Source organism: Acomys russatus, chromosome 29 (genome assembly GCF_903995435.1).
Source record: "Acomys russatus chromosome 29, mAcoRus1.1, whole genome shotgun sequence".
Lineage (NCBI taxonomy): Eukaryota > Metazoa > Chordata > Mammalia > Rodentia > Muridae > Acomys > Acomys russatus.
In genome coordinates this window covers 24,215,566-24,236,203 of record NC_067165.1, presented here as the reverse complement: position 1 = coordinate 24,236,203, position 20,638 = coordinate 24,215,566, and the positions used below count along the sequence as shown (strand labels likewise).

The 20,638-nt window shown below is 46.9% G+C and overlaps 1 protein-coding gene across 1 annotated transcript in view; it reads right to left on the bottom strand.

Annotated features, from left to right (window-relative positions):
* Nucleotides 1-20,178, bottom strand: part of Spocd1 (SPOC domain containing 1) — a 30,717-nt gene extending 10,539 nt beyond the window's left edge. The window contains exons 1-4 of the mRNA XM_051172076.1: nucleotides 19,402-20,178; nucleotides 1,857-1,898; nucleotides 584-733; nucleotides 58-137 (exon numbers count right to left, since the gene is read on the bottom strand). Coding sequence (XP_051028033.1) covers nucleotides 58-137; nucleotides 584-733; nucleotides 1,857-1,898; nucleotides 19,402-20,178 — 1,049 coding nt within the window. The remainder of the gene's footprint in view (nucleotides 1-57; nucleotides 138-583; nucleotides 734-1,856; nucleotides 1,899-19,401) is intronic.
* Nucleotides 20,179-20,638: the final 460 nt, after the last annotated feature.

Genomic DNA, 20,638 nt, shown 5'->3' with positions numbered 1-20,638 from the left:
AGAATCCTTCCCCACTCCCATCCCCACCCCCACCCCATCCCCACCCCCCCCCCCAACTCCAGGCTTTGTGGACCATCACCTGGGTTCTCTGCCCTCTGCTGAAGAAGCTCCATAGGCTCCATTCCTGTAGGCTCACACTGCAGAGAGAGACAAACATGGTAGAGATATCCACTCCAGCCAAAGCGGATGGGCAGGGTGGGGGCTGCATTTACCCATGGCCACTCAGCTCCTATGGAGAAATCCCTAAGGAGCTTTGGAGCAAGGACAGCATCTAAGAGCACTCCATGACCCCATTCCAGTAGGAGAGTGGGAACTCTGGTGCAGCATTACATGTGGGTCAGCTGGGGTCACAGTAGATAAAGCCTTTCCAAACACAATAAAGGAAGAGCATCCTCCGCACCCCCAAACTCCCAAACCTAGTAGAAAGAGTACCCACAGATCCCAGGCCAGTAGTCAAGTGAGGTAGCATACTTCTGAACACTGGACCTCAGTCTGACGTCAGGTGGAGGGTACCCACGGGGGTGGGGGGTGAGGGGAGGCAGGATAAATCTCTAGCCCCCAGGCAAGGAAGCAAGCTTTGTACCTGCCAACTGGCAGGGTGAGGAGTCGTAAGCCTTTTTTTCTTCCTCCTTGCTGAGCTAACCTCCATCAAGTCCTCAAGAGCTTCAATCTGTCCCCCTGGCTGGCTGCAGCTGATGGCTCCCAGGAGCTGGATCACTGTCCCAGACCAGACCTGCACGGAGAGACCATGTCACCGCCGCTCCGTCCCAAATAGTCCCCTGCCTCAGCTTCAGTTGCTTATTTACAGTCTGGCCTCTACCAGCCTCTGACCTTCATAAAGACAAGATTGGTACTATACCCCCTCACCCCCCCCCCCCCCCCCCCGGTGTCCACAAGAGCCTGGCACATAGTAGGGCTCACTAAGTGGCTGCTGCCTGGCCAGCCTCTGTCCCAGGAGCAGCGCTCTGTCTTTACAGTCTTTCACCCTCTCACTTCCGCACAAACCCCACCCCTTCTTCAGTATCAACGGGCTCCACGCTAGGATCTTTGTCCCTTTCTCTCCGCCATCCATTAAGAAGGACGCCCTTGTCCTGACTCCACCTCCATTTCTCATGCCTCAGCCGGGAGCTCTGCGAAGCTGAAGCTACTATCACCCGTGTATTGCTCCTGGGAGAAATTTCGTCATGGCTATTTAAAAGTTCGAGTAGTTAGAAGGCTTCTAACATAACCCCTTTCACCATGACTACAGGAGACCCAGTGCTCCTTTGGAGCCTTGAGGTTGTGCCTTCTCAGGACTGCTAAATAGAGGGTGAGGGGCTGTTGTACACAGTGTTTGGTTTTCTCCTTTTCTTGATTCCTTTGGACTTCTCTCTCTCTCTCTCTGTTTTTTGTTTGTTTGTTTGTTTGTTTGTTTGTTTTGTTTTGAGACAGGGTCTCTCTGTGTAGCCTTGGCTGTCCTGGACTCACTTTGTAGACCAGGCTGGCCTCGAACTCACAGCAATCTCCCTGCCTCTGCCTCTGCCTCTCGAGTGCTGGGATTAAAGGCATGCACCACCACGCCCAGCTCGGACTTCTCCTTTCTTTTTCAAAACTTTTACTATGTTGCAAGCCACAGGAATTGTGTTGAAAGCGCGTGTGTGTGTGTGTGTGTGTGTGTGTGTGTGTGTCTACGCACGCACACACACACATGCGTAGTGGGGAGGTGGGCAGCAAGGTTTTAGTGAGGCTAACCTTCAGCATGAAGAAGGCTGGCATCCCAGAGCAAAGGAAGATGATAAACAGCAGTATGCAGACCAAGCACTCACACATAAAAATAAATAATATAAAAAAAAAAAAAAAAAAAGAGGAACACGTACGTAGTGCACGATCTTCACCCCACAGGGCACTCTCATCTCGTCCTTGGTGAGAAAACAAAGAAGGTATGGAGATTAGAATCCAGGGGACCCAGTAACCCCATCCAGAGAATTCACCAGAACGGGGTGCTTTCGGGCCTGGCATTGGTAAGAAGACACCAGACCCAATCCAGTGTCTACTAATGGGGCGTTATTAATACACTATGACATATCCAGGCTATAAATTCCATGTGGTTCTTAAACAGGGGAGACAGTCATTAAAAATGTACCTTCTCCCAGGGCCTGGAGGGCACACGACCTGCCCGAACTCACTGCTGCCTCAGAACAGGAGGGGGTGTATGCTGGGCTACCACCTCACAGATGAGGAAACTGAGGCTTCAACCGGCTGTAAAAGAGCCTAAGCTACTGAGCTGAGCAGTTAATGGTGGAACTTAATCCTCTCTGACTCCACAGCCCCAGACGTGCGGGGCTCCGTGGAGCCATGGCAAGATTCATAGACTGATGTCGTGATGTGTTATTGGGAGAAAGGGGGGGGGGGGATAAGTTAGAAAACAGTGTCTGTTGCATAAGCCCATTTATGTAAATATATATTTATAGATGCAAAATAGATGTTATCTCTAGGGAATGAACTCCAGAGAGACGTTCATTTTCTACATGTGTACACTTGGGAATTGATGTTATTCAAAATGAGCACGTATTTCTTTCATAACCAGAAACATATTTTTTATTAAAACGCAAGTGCAGAACAATATATGTAGCATGCTACCGTTTGCGTTACAGAAAGAATGAATTTTTAAATGTGTATTTGCTTGACTACACATAAAATATATCTGGAAGTCTCTACAGATCCTAATAGTGCTGCCTGCCGGCGGGGACCTACTGGCGGGGACAGTACTGGGTGCCGGGAGAGATACCCAGCACTCGGCTTCTTTTTCAAACCATGGGATGAATCAGCCTTTCAAAAAAAAAAGTAATTGAGAACAAGGGAGAAAGAGGGAAAACGGGACACGGGGGCGGGGAAGTGGGAGAAGTATTAGAAGCAGCCTGTCCTTCGAAGTTGAAAGCCTTTTGGCTGGCTCTGGACTCAGGGGTCCTTCCAGCGGCCTCAGGAGGCTCAGTCTTTCGATGTATGAGACAGAAGGCAGAACAGGATGATGTACATTAACAGGATGATGTACATTAACAGGATGATGTACATTAACAGGATGATGTACATTAACAGGATGATGTACGTTACAGACAAAGGGAGAGAGGACTGCAAGGGAAAAAGACGAAAACAATCAGATACAGTTGGGAACCAAACACAACTTCTGGAAATAAAAACACAATTAAAATAAAAAAAACTTGGTGTATAGGTTTAATAGCATATTAGACACAGCTGAAGCCAATTAATGAGCTGGGAGATAGATTTGAAGAAATTATCCAGAATAGTCACAGCACAGAGACTGTGGAGCAAAGTCAAGAAGATGCAAATGATAGGAGTGAGCAGGACTAATTAATCTAACTAATTAGGAGAGAGGAAAGAAAAAGTGGTGGAGGCAGCACTTGAAGGTACATAGCTAAGATTCTTCCCAGAACTGATAAAAGAGAGCAATTCACAGTTTTTTTTTAAAAGTTCAAACAGGAAAATTAAAGGAATTAAAGGAATCTCACACCTGCAGACATCAATCCTCAATAATAAGAAAAGTCAAAAAGCATCAGGAAAGGGGCTGGAGAGATGGTTCAACAGCCCTTTCAGAGGATCTGAGTTCTGTTCCCAGCACCCACATCTAATGGCTCCCAACAGCCTGTGACTCCAGTGCCAGGGAGAGTAGACGCTCTCTTCTGACCTCCAATTGCATGCACACGTGCACACGCACACACACAGTGATGCATAGACACGTACACACACACACAAAACTTAAAAGGGGGGAGAGGCTGGTGAGACGGCTCAGGGGTTAGGAGCACTTGATGCTCTTGCAGAGGACTGGGGTTCAGTTTCCAGCACTCATATTAAACAACTCACCAACTACCTTTAACTGGGATTTTGGGGGACTCTGATACCCCTTTTTCTGGCTCCAAAAGCACCTGCGTGCATGGGGGTACACTTAGGTGCACATATAAACGCATACATCTTTTTTAAAAAAAGAAAAGCATAACAACATAATTTTTAAAATCAAAAAGAAAAATAATGGCCAGCAAGAACATTAAAAGGGTCCGCTGCTGTGGAGGATGACGTCATCAGTGCCGTGAATTCCCTACCCCATCCTCAGGTTGGCTCCCATACTGTCACTAGCATGTCGGACACAAGAGGAAACTGAGGCACAGAGATAGGTTAATTAGCTGGCAAACCAAAGAGCTGACATTTAAATCCAACCTGTCTGATCCTAGAAGGTGCCACCTTCACCCACCATGCTACAGCATTCACTAAATGGCACTGTGCTGATGAAGGGACGGGCACTTAGCCAACCAGCTGGCTCCCCAGTGTCCGTAAGAAGAAGGAAAAGAAGTAGATTATTTTTAAGGTGCTCAAACGAAGCACCCATCCATAGTCACTGTAGATCAGGGCAAACCCCCCCCCCTTTTTTTTTTTAAGAATAAGATGAGAAAAATAAGCAGAGAAAAACAGAAGGTGCTCTTCATGATAATTGTGTGGTACTCAGCAAACAAAATATATTTGAGGCAAAATGAACCAAAAAGACGAAAATTTTAAAAAGCATTTAAGGATGAACCTGAGTTGGAAGGAAAAACAAATTATCCCACACGAGGAAGATAAGCTGCAGTGAGAAACTCTGGGCCAAGAAGAAGAAAAATATCGTGGGAAACCTAACCATTGTCCAGAATTACAATGATGGTGTGTAATTTGGGGAATTAAAAACGTAAGAAAGGACCAATTTACCGGATAACAATACTACACAAATTGGGAAGGAGCATGCTTGGAATTAAACCATCCCAAGCCCCTTGTACCATTTAGGGGGAGGATGCATCCTTGGGTAAGTGAATTATTAGTGTTAAGGTTCCCACGAGAGCCACTGAAAGGGTAGAAGCAGGACACGGTAGGGAAGACGGGACAGATGCAGAGAAGCCAGCAGTTGCGAGAACGCACTCGGCTCTGTGGCACGTGCCCGCGACCTCAGCAGCTGAGGGAGGAGGGCCGTGAGCTAAGAGGCCGGTGTGGGCTATATAACAAAATCACTTCTCAAATGGGAGCAAAGGGTAATACCTAAACGAATTAACATGTCATACAACTACAAAAATTATACGTTTTTTTTTTTTTTTTTACTTATTTATTCACTGATTAGAAAAATATGCTTATTTACTCCATTGCAAGCAGCACAACAGGCAGGGGGGAAAAATCTGGTTATGAAATATAAGCGCTGTTTCTAAAATATAATGATGAGGAAAGCCAAGAGTCAAAATTGAGTAATGTGAAGGCAGGCATACGCCAGGCACAACAAAACACCACGGCAGCGTAAACAGCAAAGAATAAGAGACTTCAGAGCGAGAATAACATAGTCCCAAAGACTCAGCGATATGCAGGTTTACCAGAGAGCTACAGCTCGGGACTTATAAGCATTAAATGACATAATCTCAAAAGCTAGGAAGCAAAAGCTGACAGAAGTACCAGAAAAAGACAAATTCACCATTACAACAAAACACATGTGTTTATCTCTGAATCAGGGTGACAAAGCAATTGGTAGGAATAAAAAGATTGGGCAAAACAAATAACTGACCGCTCTAACCTCTGCAGATAATACTGCCCCTAACAATGACAGAGAGCAGCTTATTTTCAAGTATACAAGTAACATACATGAATATACTGCACAGCCTGGGCCATAAAGCGAAGTTTAGCAAATCCCAAAAGATTAGTATTATTTATTTAATGGGTGAGTGTAAGTGAACCATGTGTGTGCCTGGTACTTAACGTGGCCAGAAAAGGGCACCGAGTCCCCTGGCACTAGAGCTAAGAGGCTGCTGTAAACTTCCTCGTGGGTGTTGGAAACCGGACTTGGAGCCTCTGCAAAAGCAGCAAGTGCTCTTAACATTAACTCGTTTACAGTGGTTTGGATGAGCATGGCCCTCCTGAGGTCATAAGTTTGATTATTTGGTCCCCAATTAGGGGAACTGTTTAGGAAGGATTAGAAAGGTCTTGGAGGTGGTGTGTCACTGGGGGCAGCTTTGAGGTTCTAGAAGACTGGAATTCCTTGTGTCTCTACCTCTTGATTGTGAATCAAACTGTGAGCTCTCCGCTGTTCCTCTCTTCTTTCACATATTTTTGGGGGGGGGTTTGAGACAGGGTTTCTCTGTGTAGCCTTGGCTGTCCTGGACTCGCTTTGTAGACCAGGCTGGCCTCAAACTCACATCGATCTGCCTGCCTCTGCTTCCAGAGTGCTGAGATTAAAAGCATGCGCCACCACGCCCAGCTCTTAATTGACTTTTTTTTTCTTTTTTTGGTTTTTCGAGACAGCGTCTCTCTGTGTAGCCTTGGCTGTCCTGGACTCACTTTGTAGACCAGGCTGGCCTCGAACTCACATCGATCCGCCTTCCTCTGCCTCCCGAGTGCTGGGAGGTTAGGGGCAGTATCATCTGGTTAAAGCAGTTGGCTATTTGTTTTGTCAAATCTTTTTTTTACTCTACGAGGCAGTGGATGGTGCACACCTTTAATCCCAGCAGTCAGGAGGCAGAGGTAGAAGAATCTCTGTGAGTTCGAGGCCAGCCTGGACTACAGATCAAACTCCAGGCCAGCCAAGGTTACACTGAGAAATCCTGTCTCAAAGAAATAAAATTAAATTAAATTAAAAATCTTACTTATTCCTACCAATTGTTTTATCAGCTTGACTTAGAGATACACTTGTTGTAATGGTGAATTTTCCTTGTAGGTCTCCTCATCTTTTGCTGTAGCTCTGGGGTGGACCTGAGGGTCACTGAGTTGTGACGTCTTTGGTTTATGTTATAAAAGAAAAACCCTTTCTTTTGCAAGTTGCCTTGACCATGGCATTTTACCACAACAGAAAAGTAACTAAGAGCTGGAGAGATGGCTCAGTAGCTAAAAGCACTTCCAGCTTTTACAGAGGTCCCAGCACCCACATGATGCTCACTCACAACAGTCTGCAACTCAAAGCCTAATGTTTGGCGCCCTCTTCTGGCCTCTAGAGGCACTGCACAAACATGATGCACTTAACATACACACAGACAAAAACACTTCTATACACACACACACACTAAAAATAAATTTTAGGCTCACGTAAGTGTCCAAGATCCCTCATCGTCTACGCAGCACTGAGTCCACGCCTCCGTCTTCGCAGCAGCCATGCCGCTGAACTTCCCGGTTCAAGAACACTGTGGGGCCATGCCCATGCTGCTGGCTGACCAGGGCCAGAGCGGCTCACCAAAGAGACCTGGATGCAAGGCTTGCTCAAGCCCACCCGTCTGTATGGGCAGCTCTGCAAATTTAAGGATGGAGACCTCACCCTGTACCAATCTAATGCCATCCTGAAGTACTTGGACTGCTCCTTTGGGCTTTATGGGAAAGATCAGAGGGGGGCTGCATACGGTGAATGATGGGGTGAGGGCCTTTGTTGCACACACAGCACCCTCATCTACACCAGATGTGAGGATGGTAACAGCGACTATGTAAAGACCCTGCCTGGCCACCTGAAGCCTTTGGAGACCCCGCTGTCCCAGAACCAGGGAGGCAAAGCCTTCATTCTAGGTGACCAGATCCACTTGCTGGACCTGCTGCTGATCCACTAGGTCCTAGAGCCTGGCTGGCTGCCTGGACAACTTCCCTCTGTCCATCTCAGTGCCCGGTCCAAGATCAAAGCCTTTCTGTTCTCCCACCGCCCCCCAACCATGTGAACCGTCCCTTCAATGGCAACAGCAGACAGTGGTGGGTGGAGGAGACAGCTGTTTGTCCCCCTTTCCCCAGGTCTAATAAAGTCTGTAGCCGGGTGTGGTGGCACACGCCTTTAATCTCAGCACTCAGGAGGCAGAGTCAGGAGGATCTTTGTAAGTTCGAGGCCAGCCTGGTCTACAGAGCCAGTCCAGGGCAGCCAAGATTACACAGAGAAACCCTGTCTCGAAAAACCAAAAAATAAAAAATAAAGTTTGCAAGACAAAATAAACAAATAAATAAAAATTTAAAAAGAAGAGGATATGGCACAAAAACAATTTGTAATAGAGTTATATAAAAACATTGAGGCTAATGTGTGTGGGTGCTGCAAACGTGGTTTTTAAAAGGCTCATTTTGTAGCTTTAAGTAACTTTATGGAAAATATAAAATCATAAACTAAGTATCATTTTAAGGTGTCATAAAACAATGTGCTGAAGAAAGACAACACTGGAAACAGAAAAACAGATGGACAAAATCAAACACAGACTCTGAAGGAAGCAGTTTCCTGGCCAGGTTGACCACAGATGACCACAGGTGACCACAGGTGACCACAGAAGAGGGAGGAGCTACAGCTGGATGGAGCTGGAGTAGTATTTATGAACACGCCGCAATAGGGTCATCGTATGGAACTGTTTGGGAGGGATTGGAAGGTGCATTAGCAAGAAGCCGTTGTGAAATATTCATGCCACTATGCCAATGAGTCTGCAAGTGCAGATAACATGGACATACCTCTAGATCACGGATGCGTACCAACAGAAAATATAACTCAACAGAACTGACTCAAAACATAGTCAGTACAGTTGAGACAGAGGAAAGGCTGTGTTACCTTTTCCTGAAGCACTGGGCAGGTGCTATTAAAATCCGCCCAAGTCACCATCAGTGTTAGTGATAAACAGTGGGGGTTGCTTTAATTTTCCTACGTCTATCTGTGTAGGGAGGCATGCTACAGAGGTGAGAGCAACTTGTGTGCGTGTGTTCTCTCCTTCCTCCATTTGGATGCCAGGGATCCAACTGCACCTGGACTTACTAAGCTATCTCACTGGCCCCATGTTCTATAAGTACCCCTTCTGACGTTCATTCTCCTGGTAGCAAGATGCCACCGGTGATGGGGCAGCCTGACTCCCTAGGTAACACTATTGGTCTCTCGCTCACTGCCTTGAGTAAGCAATCTATTAGCCCATCAGGTAGTCTAACTGCCTTTTGTCACTACCAGAATACTCCACAAACGCAATAATAATAATAATAATAATAATAATAATACATGATGGTCTGGAAAGATCAGCAGGTAAGAGCACTAGATGCTCTTCCAGAGGCCCTGGGTCTGATTTTGAGCACCCACATGGTGGCTCACAGTGACCCGGACCTTCAGTTCCATGGGTCAGATGCTCCCTTCTGGTCTCTGTCCACAGCATACATGCACATGGTACACAGGCATGTATGCAAGCAAAACATCATACACGTAAAAAGTAAAAAAATGAGCTGGGAGTGGTGGCACATACCTGTGATCCCAGCACTCAGGGAAGCAGAGGCAGGTGGATCTCTGTGAGTTCGAGGCCAGCCTGCTCTACAAAGTGAATTCAGGGTAGCCAAGGCTACACAGAGAAACCCTGTCTCAAAAAAAGCCAAAAAGTGAGCTGGGCGGTGGTGGCGCACGTCTTTAATCCCAGCACTCGGGAGGTAGAGGCAGGTGGACCTCTGTGAATTCGAGGCCAGCCTGGTCTACAAAGTGAGTCCAGGACAGCCAAGGCTACACAGAGAAACCCTGTGTCGAAAAACAAACAAAAAACATGTAATTCCAACCTCATTGAAATTACCCTAGAAGACAGTGGAACCCCCAGATCAGCTATTTCAGGACAGTTAACTCATCGATTGAAATGCAAAAAAAAAAAAAAAAAAAAAAAAAAAAACCACGTTCTTATTAATAAAAACTCAGCAAGTAGGACGGGGACACACACACACACACACAAACCCACCAGGACATTATCAAGTCAGGTTTGTTTCAGGAAGGCAAGATTGGCTTCCCATTTAAAAACTCGTTAACTTTACTACATTAATAAATTAGGGGGTAAAATCATATGACCATCTCCCCAAATGCACTGTGCTTTCAGAATAATTAGCAATCCAGGGACAGAAGAAAGCTTCCCCAGCCTGCTAAAACACATCAATAGGAAAACACTGTGGACGTGACGCCCTGAACAATTTCATTTAAGACTCAGAGCAAGTCAAAGTTCCCCACAACCAACGCTCTCCAGGGCTATATTAATGTAGTGGATAAGGAGGAGAGGGGATCGTACAAAGGACAGTACAGGAAACAGCACAACTGCCATTTGTCTGCACGGAACTGCATCTATAGAACACAGAGACAGCCCAACAGATAAATTATATGAATTAGTAAGAGTTCAGCAAGATTCCTACATACAAAATCAATGAGCAAAAAATCAATCATGTGGTTTTTTTTTTTTTAATATGCCAGCAACAGCCAGACACTGCCATTTTTTGAAGTTAGCACGTTAGAAAGGCTTCAAAAGTATCAAGTAGTAACGAGTGCATATATTGTGGGCCCTCTGACAGAAAGAACGCATGCCCTAGGAAGATGCAAGAGCCCCGGGCACCGCACCGTCTACTTCCAATCAAAGCTCTGAGGAGGAATTAAGGGAACCAGAGAGAGGGGGGCTTAGTCTGCCTGCAGCCTGACTGTACTGAGGAACACTGGGAGAATGTGAAAAACACACTTCTGAGAGTCCTGTGGCGGGGGTGTGTGTGTGTGGGGGGGGTCTCTCGGAGAAAATGAAGTGTGTGTGTGTTGGGGGAAGGGTGGCAGCACACTGAGCATGGGCAGCGCCATCCCATTGGCTAGATGGAACGAGAGAGTGAGAGGAAGTCGGAAGCAAGGGTGGCTGCTCGGCTTCCTGGTCACTGTGAGCCCACTCTGCCATGCCCTGAGCTCCCAGCCACGATGGCCTAAAACCTCTGAGGTCACAAACTAAAATAAATCCTACGTGGGTGGTTCTGCAGTATTTCTCACAGCGACAGAAGAACACACACAGGTCTGGGCAGTGGTGGCATGCACCTTCAGTCCCAGGCTGAATCTCTGAGTTCAAGGCCAGACTGGTCTACAGAGCTAGTTCCAGAACAGCCAGGGATACACAGAGAAACCCTGTCTAAAAAAGAAAGAGGGAGGGAGGGAGAGAGGAAGGAGAGAGAGAGGAACCACGTTTAACTATGAAACAGGAATGCACTAAATTATAGAATAAGCGGCCTCATTTCTTCAGCTTGCTAGGAAAAAAAAAACAAAAAACAAAAAACAATCAAGAGACAGGGAGAGCCCATGGAATAAAGAAAACATGAAAGACTTATCAACCACTTAAAATGTGCAGACTTCATTTGGACCCAACATTAAAAAGCAAACTATAAAAATAAACCAGGAGCTGGATGCGGTGGCACACACTGTTATTCCAGGTGGAGTACTCATTTGAGGCCAGCCTGGCCTACACAAGGAGACCCTGTCTCAAAAAAAAAAAAAAATTTATATATATATATGTATATATATATATATAATTAGGATCTAGGGGTGTAAATCAGTTGGTAGAACACTTACCTAGCACACACAAGGCCCTAAGTTCAATTTCCACCACCATATAAATTGAACGCAGCCATACACGTACACACACACACACACACAGACAATCACAACACTCAGGAGGAGGGAGGAAGAGGATCAGAGTTCCAGGTTGCACTGGGGAATGTGGCTCAGTTATAAGGAGCTTACCTACCATGCATGAAGCCCTGGGTTCAATCCCTAGCACTGCATAAATCAGGCACTCCTGTGCACGCCTGTGATCCCAGCACTTAGGAGGTTCAGGAGTTCAATGTCATCCCCACCAACATACTGAGTTTCAGACCAGTCTGGGCTACACGAAACCCTTGTCTTAAAAATACATGACAAGTTCAAAGCCAGTCTTGGATATATACAACCTTGTCTTTAAAAAAAAAAAAAAGATAATAGGGGCTGGAGAGATGGCTCAGAGGTTAAGAGTACTGACTGCTCTTCCAAAGGTCCTGAGTTCAATTCCCAGCAACCACATGGTGGCTTACAACCATCTATAATGAGATTTGTGTACATAATAAAAAATAAATCTTTTTTAAAAGATAATAAAATAGAATAAATAAATCTATTGGAAGTCTAGTATTTAATAAGGTTTTGAGGTTTGGTTTGTTTGTTTGTTTGTTTGTTTGTTTTTCCCAAGACAGGGTTTCTCTGTGTAGCCTTGGATGTCTTGGAACTTACTCTGTAGACCAGGCTGTCTTGCAACTCATAGAGCTCGGCCTGCCTCTGCCTCCCAAGTGCTGGGACTAAAGGTGTGCGCCACCCATCGCCACCACTACCACCCAGTTTGAATGAGTATCTAATTGTTAATACTACTAAGAAATTGTTGCCAACTTGGAGGGAAGGTAACACTGGTGGCTAGAGTTGGGTGAGAGCACAAAGGGCTTCATTCCTTCATTCCAGGAATCAGAAATCATTTTCTGTAAGGAGCTACAGAAAAAAAAAAAAAAAAAAAACAGAGCCAGTGACAAAGATTATGTCTCCTTGACCCTAACTCTATCCAGGGCTCTTCTCAACCAGCTCTCACACTTACGTCTATAAGGACTTAAAAGCTCAGGACTACATCCCTAAGATGACACTAGACTTAAGTCACCTGCCTGAGGAAGGCCAGTGGGGGCCCGGGATTCTCTGCTTGCTTGTGCCAACGCCTACAGGCAGGGCCTGTCCTCTCATCCTTATCTGTCATCTAGAAGAAAATTACCCTGCTCACACTTAAACCAACCCTTTGGGATTTTCATTCCCCTCACCAAATCCCTGCCTGCCCCTCCCCTATTCGTCATTCTTTAACATACACAATTGTTTCTGTACAGAAAGGAGCTAAGAGGGCCCCACGGTGGTGGCACACACCTTTGGTGCCAGCACTTGGGAGGCAGAGGCAGACGCATCTCAGTGAGTTCGAGGCCAGCCTCGTCTACAGAACGAGTTCCAGGACAGCCAGGGCTACACAGAGAAACCCTGTATTAAAAAAAAACAAAAACAAAAAACTGGGGGAAAAAAAGAGGAATTTTAAACTGGGTGGTGGTGGCGCACGCCTTTAATCCCAGCACTCAGGAGGCAGAGGCAGGCAGATCGCTGTAAGTTCGAGGCCAGCCTGGTCTACAAAGTTAGTCCAGGACAGCCAAGGCTACACAGAGAAACTTTGTCTTGAAAAAAAAAGAAAAAGAAAAAGAAAAGAAAAGGGGGGGGTGGATTTTAATCCAGCAACATGGCTGCTCTGACAAGGGCTCACATCTGAAGACCTTCTAGGTCTGTGATCCAGCTGGGATGCAGACACGCTCTGGATTACAATATGACCTGGCTGTAATACAGACAACACCCTTAGCACACATCCTTTAATCCCAAAGACTGAAGGTAAAGTTAGTTTATAGAAGGAAGCAGCCATGTTTGAAAGTGATGTCTAAGTGAGGGGCAGACAAAGTGAGGAATCAGAGAACAATGTGAAAGCATGAGTCAGAGACTTAGGATAAGACAAACTCTCACAAGAACAGGACAGGGAAGACAGGCTACTTAAGAGGAGAGAGAGAGAGAGAGAGAGAGAGAGAGAGAGAGAGAGAGAGAGAGAGAGAGACTTGTTTTGTTTTAACCAGGCAGTTTTACAGAGACAGGTTACAGAAAGAACAAGCTACATGATCACAGAACGAGCCAGAGAAAGAGAAGGAGCCCGAAGATTAAAACATATTGCCATAATTAGTTTGAGGCCAGCCAGAGCAATTCCGTCAGAAGCCAGTTTGAATCAGTCAGCTTGCAGAGGAGTTTAGGCCACAACAGCTGAGTTGAACCAGCCAACAGGAGTTCAGAAAGAACGAGAAAGGCTTGGGAATGGCTCTCATCTCATTCCCTCACCTGAGGAAATAAAAACAACATTTACAGAAAGAAAGTGAAATGTGGTTACCAGGGTCTTGGGGTAAGCAGGAATGGGGAATTACTGTCTGATAGGTAGAGAGATTCAGTTGCAGGGTGTGTGTGTGTGTGTGTGTGTGTGTGTGTGTGTGTGTGTGTGTGTGTGTGTGTGTGTGTGTGAAGGTCCTGAAAAAGAATAGAGCTTATGGCCACCCAGCTATATAAATATACTGAATACCACTGACCTGTACACCTCAAAACTTACTAAGACCCAAATTTTATTCTGTGTATATTTTACACAATAAAAATTTTAGAATTTCAGGGCTGGAGAGATGGCTCAGAGGCCTTTGGCAGCCTCTGGACTTGCACAGGCCTAAATATAAATCCAGGTTCCACCCCTTCTGGCCATGTGAACTTGAGAGCGAGTCAATAACCTCAGAAAGCCAATTTTCTTACATTAGTTGCCCATCCTCCCTGTCCCATGCTCCTCCAAGAATCTCAGTTTCAAGATAAACCACAACATGGCCAAGCTCTCCTCTCAGAGCCTGGTGGTCCTCGGGCTGAGTGGACGCTCTCTTGTTTCACAGAGGAGGCAATCTTTTGCCTGAAGTCTCTGCGCATTCTCAGAGCCTGACCTTGAACTCTTCAGTCGGTCCATGCTTCCACCCAGGCAGCCTTCAGGAAAAAGTTCTGCCTCCCCCTCCTCCCCCACCCCCCCACTCCACATCCCTCCCACCCCCACACAGGGGTTCTGATAGATGACTAGCTGTGCTCTGTGCCCGTGCTTGTCCACACCCCACTCAGCCTTGTCCTCAACCACCCACTGCCCGTCCCTGTCACAACCCAGCCCCAATTCTTCTCCTGCAGCTGGCACCAGTTTCCATGGAAACAGGTTGTTTGGGCAGCTGTGGGATGATGGGCTGTGCTGCAGCATCGAGGATGGTGCCTGGAGTAGCACACAGTCGTGGGCTGCATCCAGCCAAGCCAGGCAGAAAACCTGGTTACGCCACTGCACTCCAACAAGCCCCCCACCCCCGAAAACGCTGCAACCCCAGGAATCCCAATCCTGGCGTCCAATCCAAGTAAGCTGTCTCAAGTGGGGAGAAGCCAGGTGTACCAGAAACCTCACCCCAACATCCGTTACAGCACCACAAAACTGCGTATTTCAGGAACATTCTGGAGCAGATTTCTTGTCACGATCTTCGAGTTAAATGCCAAATGTGTCATCACACTGACTCCTCCCTGCCACCCCACAAGGTAAGTATTATTAATACCCACGTGCTCTGAATAAAAGAATGACATCCCAGAAGGTGAAGGCACTTGCTTGGGTCATCAGGCAAAGCAAGGCTGAGTGGCAGCTCTCGCTACCCTCCAGTGGCTAGAAATGAGAAAAGGAAGTCCCTGACCATTCTCTCGTCCCAGTGCCCACGGCTGGCCGTGACAAATACAGCTCTAGGCAGCTCTGACGCAGGGTCAGGAAATGCAGAGCTTCTGCATAACAGTGCGCACCAACCTGGAAAGACCTTGACCTGGTACAGAGCCTAAGACACAAAGGCGCCTGGCACCACACCAAGCACTCTAAGAGCCTGTTCACACACGGAAAGGTCAAACACAGACAGTCATGAAAAGGAGCCCGAAGGGGACAAGCCTCAAACAGCTGTCACTCCCCCCAGCAAATGGCAGCCTCAAATAACATTCAAAGAAAAGTCTTACTCTACTAAAAAATTAATTATGCATTGTGTGTGTGTGTGTGTGTGTGTGTATATTTGCACATTTGTATGTGCAGGGGTGAGCACCTGTATAGGTACAGAGGCCACAGGAGGGTTCAAAATGTCTCCCTCTAACATCCTCTGCCACATTTCCTGAGACCTGGAGGTAGGCTGACTGCTGTCAACAGGCCCTAGGGAGCCTCCTGTCTCCATCTTCTGTAGGGGAAGTTGTGGTGTCTTTAAAAACTCAGTTATGCTGGGCACTGGTGGTGCACGCCTTTAATCCCAGAACTCTGTGAGTTCGAGGCCAGCCTGGTGTACAAAGCAAGGCCAGGATAGCCAAGGCTACACAGCGAAACCCTGTCTTGAAAAACCAACCAAAACAAAAAACAAAAAAAAAAAAACCCAAACCTCAATTATGTTATGTAAACATGTTTTTCTTTTAATCCCAGGTGTAGAATATGGGTTTTGTTTTATTTTGCTTTTTTGTTGTTGTTACTGTTTGTTTGTTTTTTGTTTGTTTGTTTTTTGGATACAAGGTCTGTCATATTTCCCAGGCTGGCTTCCAACTCACCCCATAGCCAAGGATACCTTTAAACTCCTATCTTCCTCCTTGCACCTTCCAGGTACTGGAATTATAGGTGTACCCCCACCCACCCCTTTTATACAGTCTCCCCAGTGATGAGCCCAGAACTTTGTGCATGGTAGACAAGTGCTCTGCCAACTGAGCTAGGTCTCACCCTAACTGGGAAATAGTTTAAGTATCACAAGGGAAAATAATATGTGGCACTATAATCCCAGTCTGGGGTGAGACAAAGCACATATGTAGGAAAAAAGATTTGTGAAAGGCCTATTCCAAATGCATACAAGAGGTTGTGTTGGACACTACAGCATACAGGATTCTTTCGTCTTCTTTTTCTTTTTTGTCTTTCAAGACAGTGTTTTTCTTTGTTGCCCTGGATGTTCTGGAACTCACTCGGTAGACCAGGCTGGCCCCCAACTCAACAGAAATCTGCCTGCCTCTGCCTCTAGAGCGCTGCGATTAAAGGTGTGGACCGCTCTGTTCAGCTCCTCTTTATTTTCTAAGATGAATCCATACTACTTTAGAACTTAAAGGTGACTAGCTGGGGGCCTGGAGAGGCGCCTCGGAGATCTAAGCTCGCTGCTCTTCCAAAGGATCTGAATTCGACTCCTGCTGTGGAAGTTTGGATTTCTTCAAAAACTCAGTTATGTTAAGTAAACATGTTTTTTGTTTTAATCCCAGGTGTGGGATATGGAGGCTGCTCCAGTTTGTCCACAGCTGGTAACGGCCATTTGAGAGGGCACGTGATATTTGCCAGCTGGAAACAGACTGGTGAGAGGGCGTGGTCTTTGCCAGCTGCAGTTAGTTTAATTCTGAGGACCTGGAGGAGCTCGGAGAGAAAGTATGGGGCAGCTTGGAGGGGTGGGGGTGGGGGTGCTTCAATCAGCAGCTGGGAGAAGTAAAGAGAGCTACACTCCCTGTCTCCACTAACCTTTTTTTTTTTCTCATACCCAGTGTTGGGGTGTCAGAGGGATTGGAGTGGAGAAGGGAGGTAGAGGCAGTAAATACAGCCCGCCCCCCCCAGTAGAGTTTAAAAACTAGTGTCAACAGGTTCCCAGGGGTCACTTAGAATTTCACAACCACTTGTAACTCCAGCTCCAGAATCCAGTGCCCTTTTGTGGCCTCCGCTGGCTCCTGCACACATGTACACACATCCCTACACATAGACACATGTGCAAAGTAAATAATTAAACAAGTCTAATTAACAACAAAACAGATCAATAGTTTTGAGTCAGGTGTAGTGACCTCAATCCCACCACTCAGGAGGTCAAGGTTAGATGGTCAGGAATTCAGGTCAGACTTGGCTACATAGGGAGTTTGAGGCTAGCCTGGGCCACCTAAGACCTTGACCCACCACCTGAAATGCCAAAATACGGGTGCTTGCAAGAGCAATGTCATAGTGCTGGGATGCAATTATCCTACAAATAGGGATAAACATACAGGGAGCTCATTGCCTCCTGTCTCAATCTTAGTAATGAGCTGCTTGACCCTAACTGGTCATTCTATCTCTTGGAGCCTCTGTGGCCACATCAGTGCAATGGGTATATCAGCAGAGGCTGTTACAAAGATTGTAGATAATATACTCAGCACCTAGCTGTGTGAAACAAGCTAGATGGTAGTACCCAGCATCCAGCACCCAGTGTGTGAGACAAGTTAGATGGTAACATCCAGCACTCAATGTGTGAAACAAGCTATATGGTAGCACCCAGCACCCAGTACCCAGTGTGTGAAACAGGCTAGATGGTAACACCCAGCACCCAGTGTGTGAAACAAGCTAGATGGTAACACCCAGTACCCAGCACCCAGTACCCAGTGTGTGAAACAGGCTACATGGTAACACCCAGCACCCAGTGTGTGAAACAAGCTATATGGTAACACCCAGTACCCAGCATCCAGTACCCAGTGTGTGAAACAGGCTAGATGGTAACACCTCGCACCCAGTACCTAGTGTGTGAGACAAGCTAGATGGTAACACTCAGCACCCAGTACCCAGTGTGTGAAGCAGGCTAGATGGTAACACCCAGCACCTAGCACCCAGTATGAGAGACAAGCTAGATGGTAACACCCAGTACTCTGCACCCAGTATGTGAGACAAGCTAGATGGTAACACCCAGCACCCAGCACCCAGTGTGTGAAACAAGCTAGATGGTAACACCAAAGCACGCAAGCTCCAAAGACAAACTACCTGGGTTTATGACCTGGTTGTCATTTCCTTTTCTCTCTATACTTTATATAATCATATCAAAAGCACTTAGCATGCAACATGCATTCAATAAGCGTAAAAACAATCAACTATGTGGGCCAAACTAAGTGCCACCTTCCATCCCTGGCTTATAGGCATTAGATATGATTATTAACAAAGTTAGTATTATAAATAAGTAGACAATGATTGCAAAGAGGGGACATGGGCAAGCACTGGCCCCCACCTCTGTCAACTTCCCTGAGCCTCAGTTTCCCCATTTGGTAAGGTGGCACTAACTCCTATCTTGCAGGGCTATTTATTTCTAACACTACAAAAACAAAAACAAAAACAAAAAAAACAAAGCCAACAGAACACGAATTGAGTGAACTACATCCCAGCTTATGATAAACACGTCACTTCATGTCCTGTCTCCTTTACTCCTCAAAATCCCACCAAACAAGGCTGTGCATGTCCTTTTTATTTCAGACAGGGTCTCACTAGTCCTGGCTGGCCTGGAACTTGCTCTGTAGTACGAAAGGCCAGCAGACTCCATGAGTTCTAAAGCTACTTGCTGGTTTTTTGTTTTGTTTTGCTTTGTTTTGTTTTGCACAGCCCTCAACACTGTGGAGCAGGCAAACCTCAAATTCACAGAGATCTGCCTTTGGCCTGCCTCTGCCTCCAGAGTGTTGGGACCAAAGGCCTTCGCCCCATCACCCAACTTAATTATGTTTCCTATTTTTAAATGAGAGAACACTTATTAAAAAAATAGTGGGAGGTGATTCCTCCAGGAAGTAGGCTGAAACCAAGATTTGAAGCCATTTTGAATCCAAAAGATAATGGCCTCATAGGAGCTCAGTAATGGATTTTATTTTTCCTTTCCTGACTCCAGAATTTTGGTTTACATCATCTGGGAAGCCTGGCACATCCCTATAATCCCAGAGCTTGAGAGCCTGAGCATCAGCATCATCAGAAGCTCAAAGCTAGCATAGGCTACAGTGAGTTCAAAGCCAGCCTAAGCAACTTAGTGAGCCCCTGTATCAAAAGAAATGTAAAAAGGGGCTTAGGGGTACAGTTTAAGCACAGTGTCTGCCTAGCATGCAGGAGGTGCTGGGTTCAGTCCCCCAGCAAACCAAAAAGAACAAGTATAAAAAAAAAAAACTGTTCGCTAAGAAACAGTGGCTTTTCCCTCTGTGAAGTGTCCCGACCTGGAGGAGAGGACAGGCCATCCTATCCTAAACTATCAGGCTCGACTTACCAGTTGGGGACAACCTTTTTGACTAGCTTCCTCTGGGAGATGATCCTGGCTGGAGTCGTCTGTGCACTGTTTTTCCACACAGGACCCTGGATCTGTCCATGGCCTCTTCTTCACATGCCTGGGGCTTCCCTGCCCCAGGGATGCGTCACAGAGCCCACCCAAGGGCTCCAGGGAGCTGGCACAGGACTCGACTGCAGCAGCAAGTCCTTGCCTCTGCCCTATCCTGGACCCTGGCTGGGCCTTGACCTCTGACCCCTCAGGGCTGCCAACCACAAACACCAGCTGTACCTCATGCTGCTCTGTAGAATCCCCAGTAAGCATCCCTGGGTACAGTGCTGGGCTCTGGGGGCGATCCTCTGTGACCAGACTAAGGGGCTCACCTCCAAAGAGCCCTGGGAATCCAAAAAAGTGATCAAGGCTCCCTGGCTGAGCCACATCCTTAGAAAAGAGCATGCTTTCAAACTCAGACTCTGGGGTGCATTCCCCCCAATTTCCATCTGGCTCTCCAGGCCTGGCGTCCTCAGGAGAAAGAAGGCTTTGGAGAGCTGTAGAGAGCTCTGGAGACGCACTCTGGGGAGGGCCTTGGGTAGGCTGGCAGTTCCTATGAGGGATCTGACCAAGCCTCAAGGGAAAACCTGTCTCCTCTTCATCTTCGGGACAGATGCCACACTTCTTGCACTTCCTTCGGACCCTCCGAGGGGGCAGGGCTGGCGAGAGGGGCGGGAGCCTTTCACTGAGCCCCTCTTTGATGAGGACAGGGACTCTTCCATCACCCATTCCATCGACCCAGGTAGCCCGCCTAGGGCTGGAGCTGCCGGCCCCTTCCATCCCTACTGGCCTCCCTGCACAGACCAGCAGCACACTATTTGGGAAGTCCGGTGATGTACCAGAAAGATTTCTGAAGCTTCTGGTAGCCAAGAAGTCACGCAGAGTCCTGGAGCCTACACAAGGCTCCCTGTCTGTCCACCAGCCACGCCGTCAAATGCCGATCAGCAGGCCTGTGTGGAAAACAGGGAAGTCTTAAGGAAAGCCTGACTGGATGGGAATCTCACCTCCTAGATTTGCCCCACCTCATGCCCCGCCAAAGGGAAGCAATTGGGGGCCCTCAGTTAGGGCCAATGCCTCTGAGCTTTCCCAGTCTGCTTAACCGGGATAGGGTAAAAGTCACTACTTATCAACGACACTGTGAATGAGATACCTCACTTGGTGGTCTAGCTGATTCAGAGACTGCCCGAGA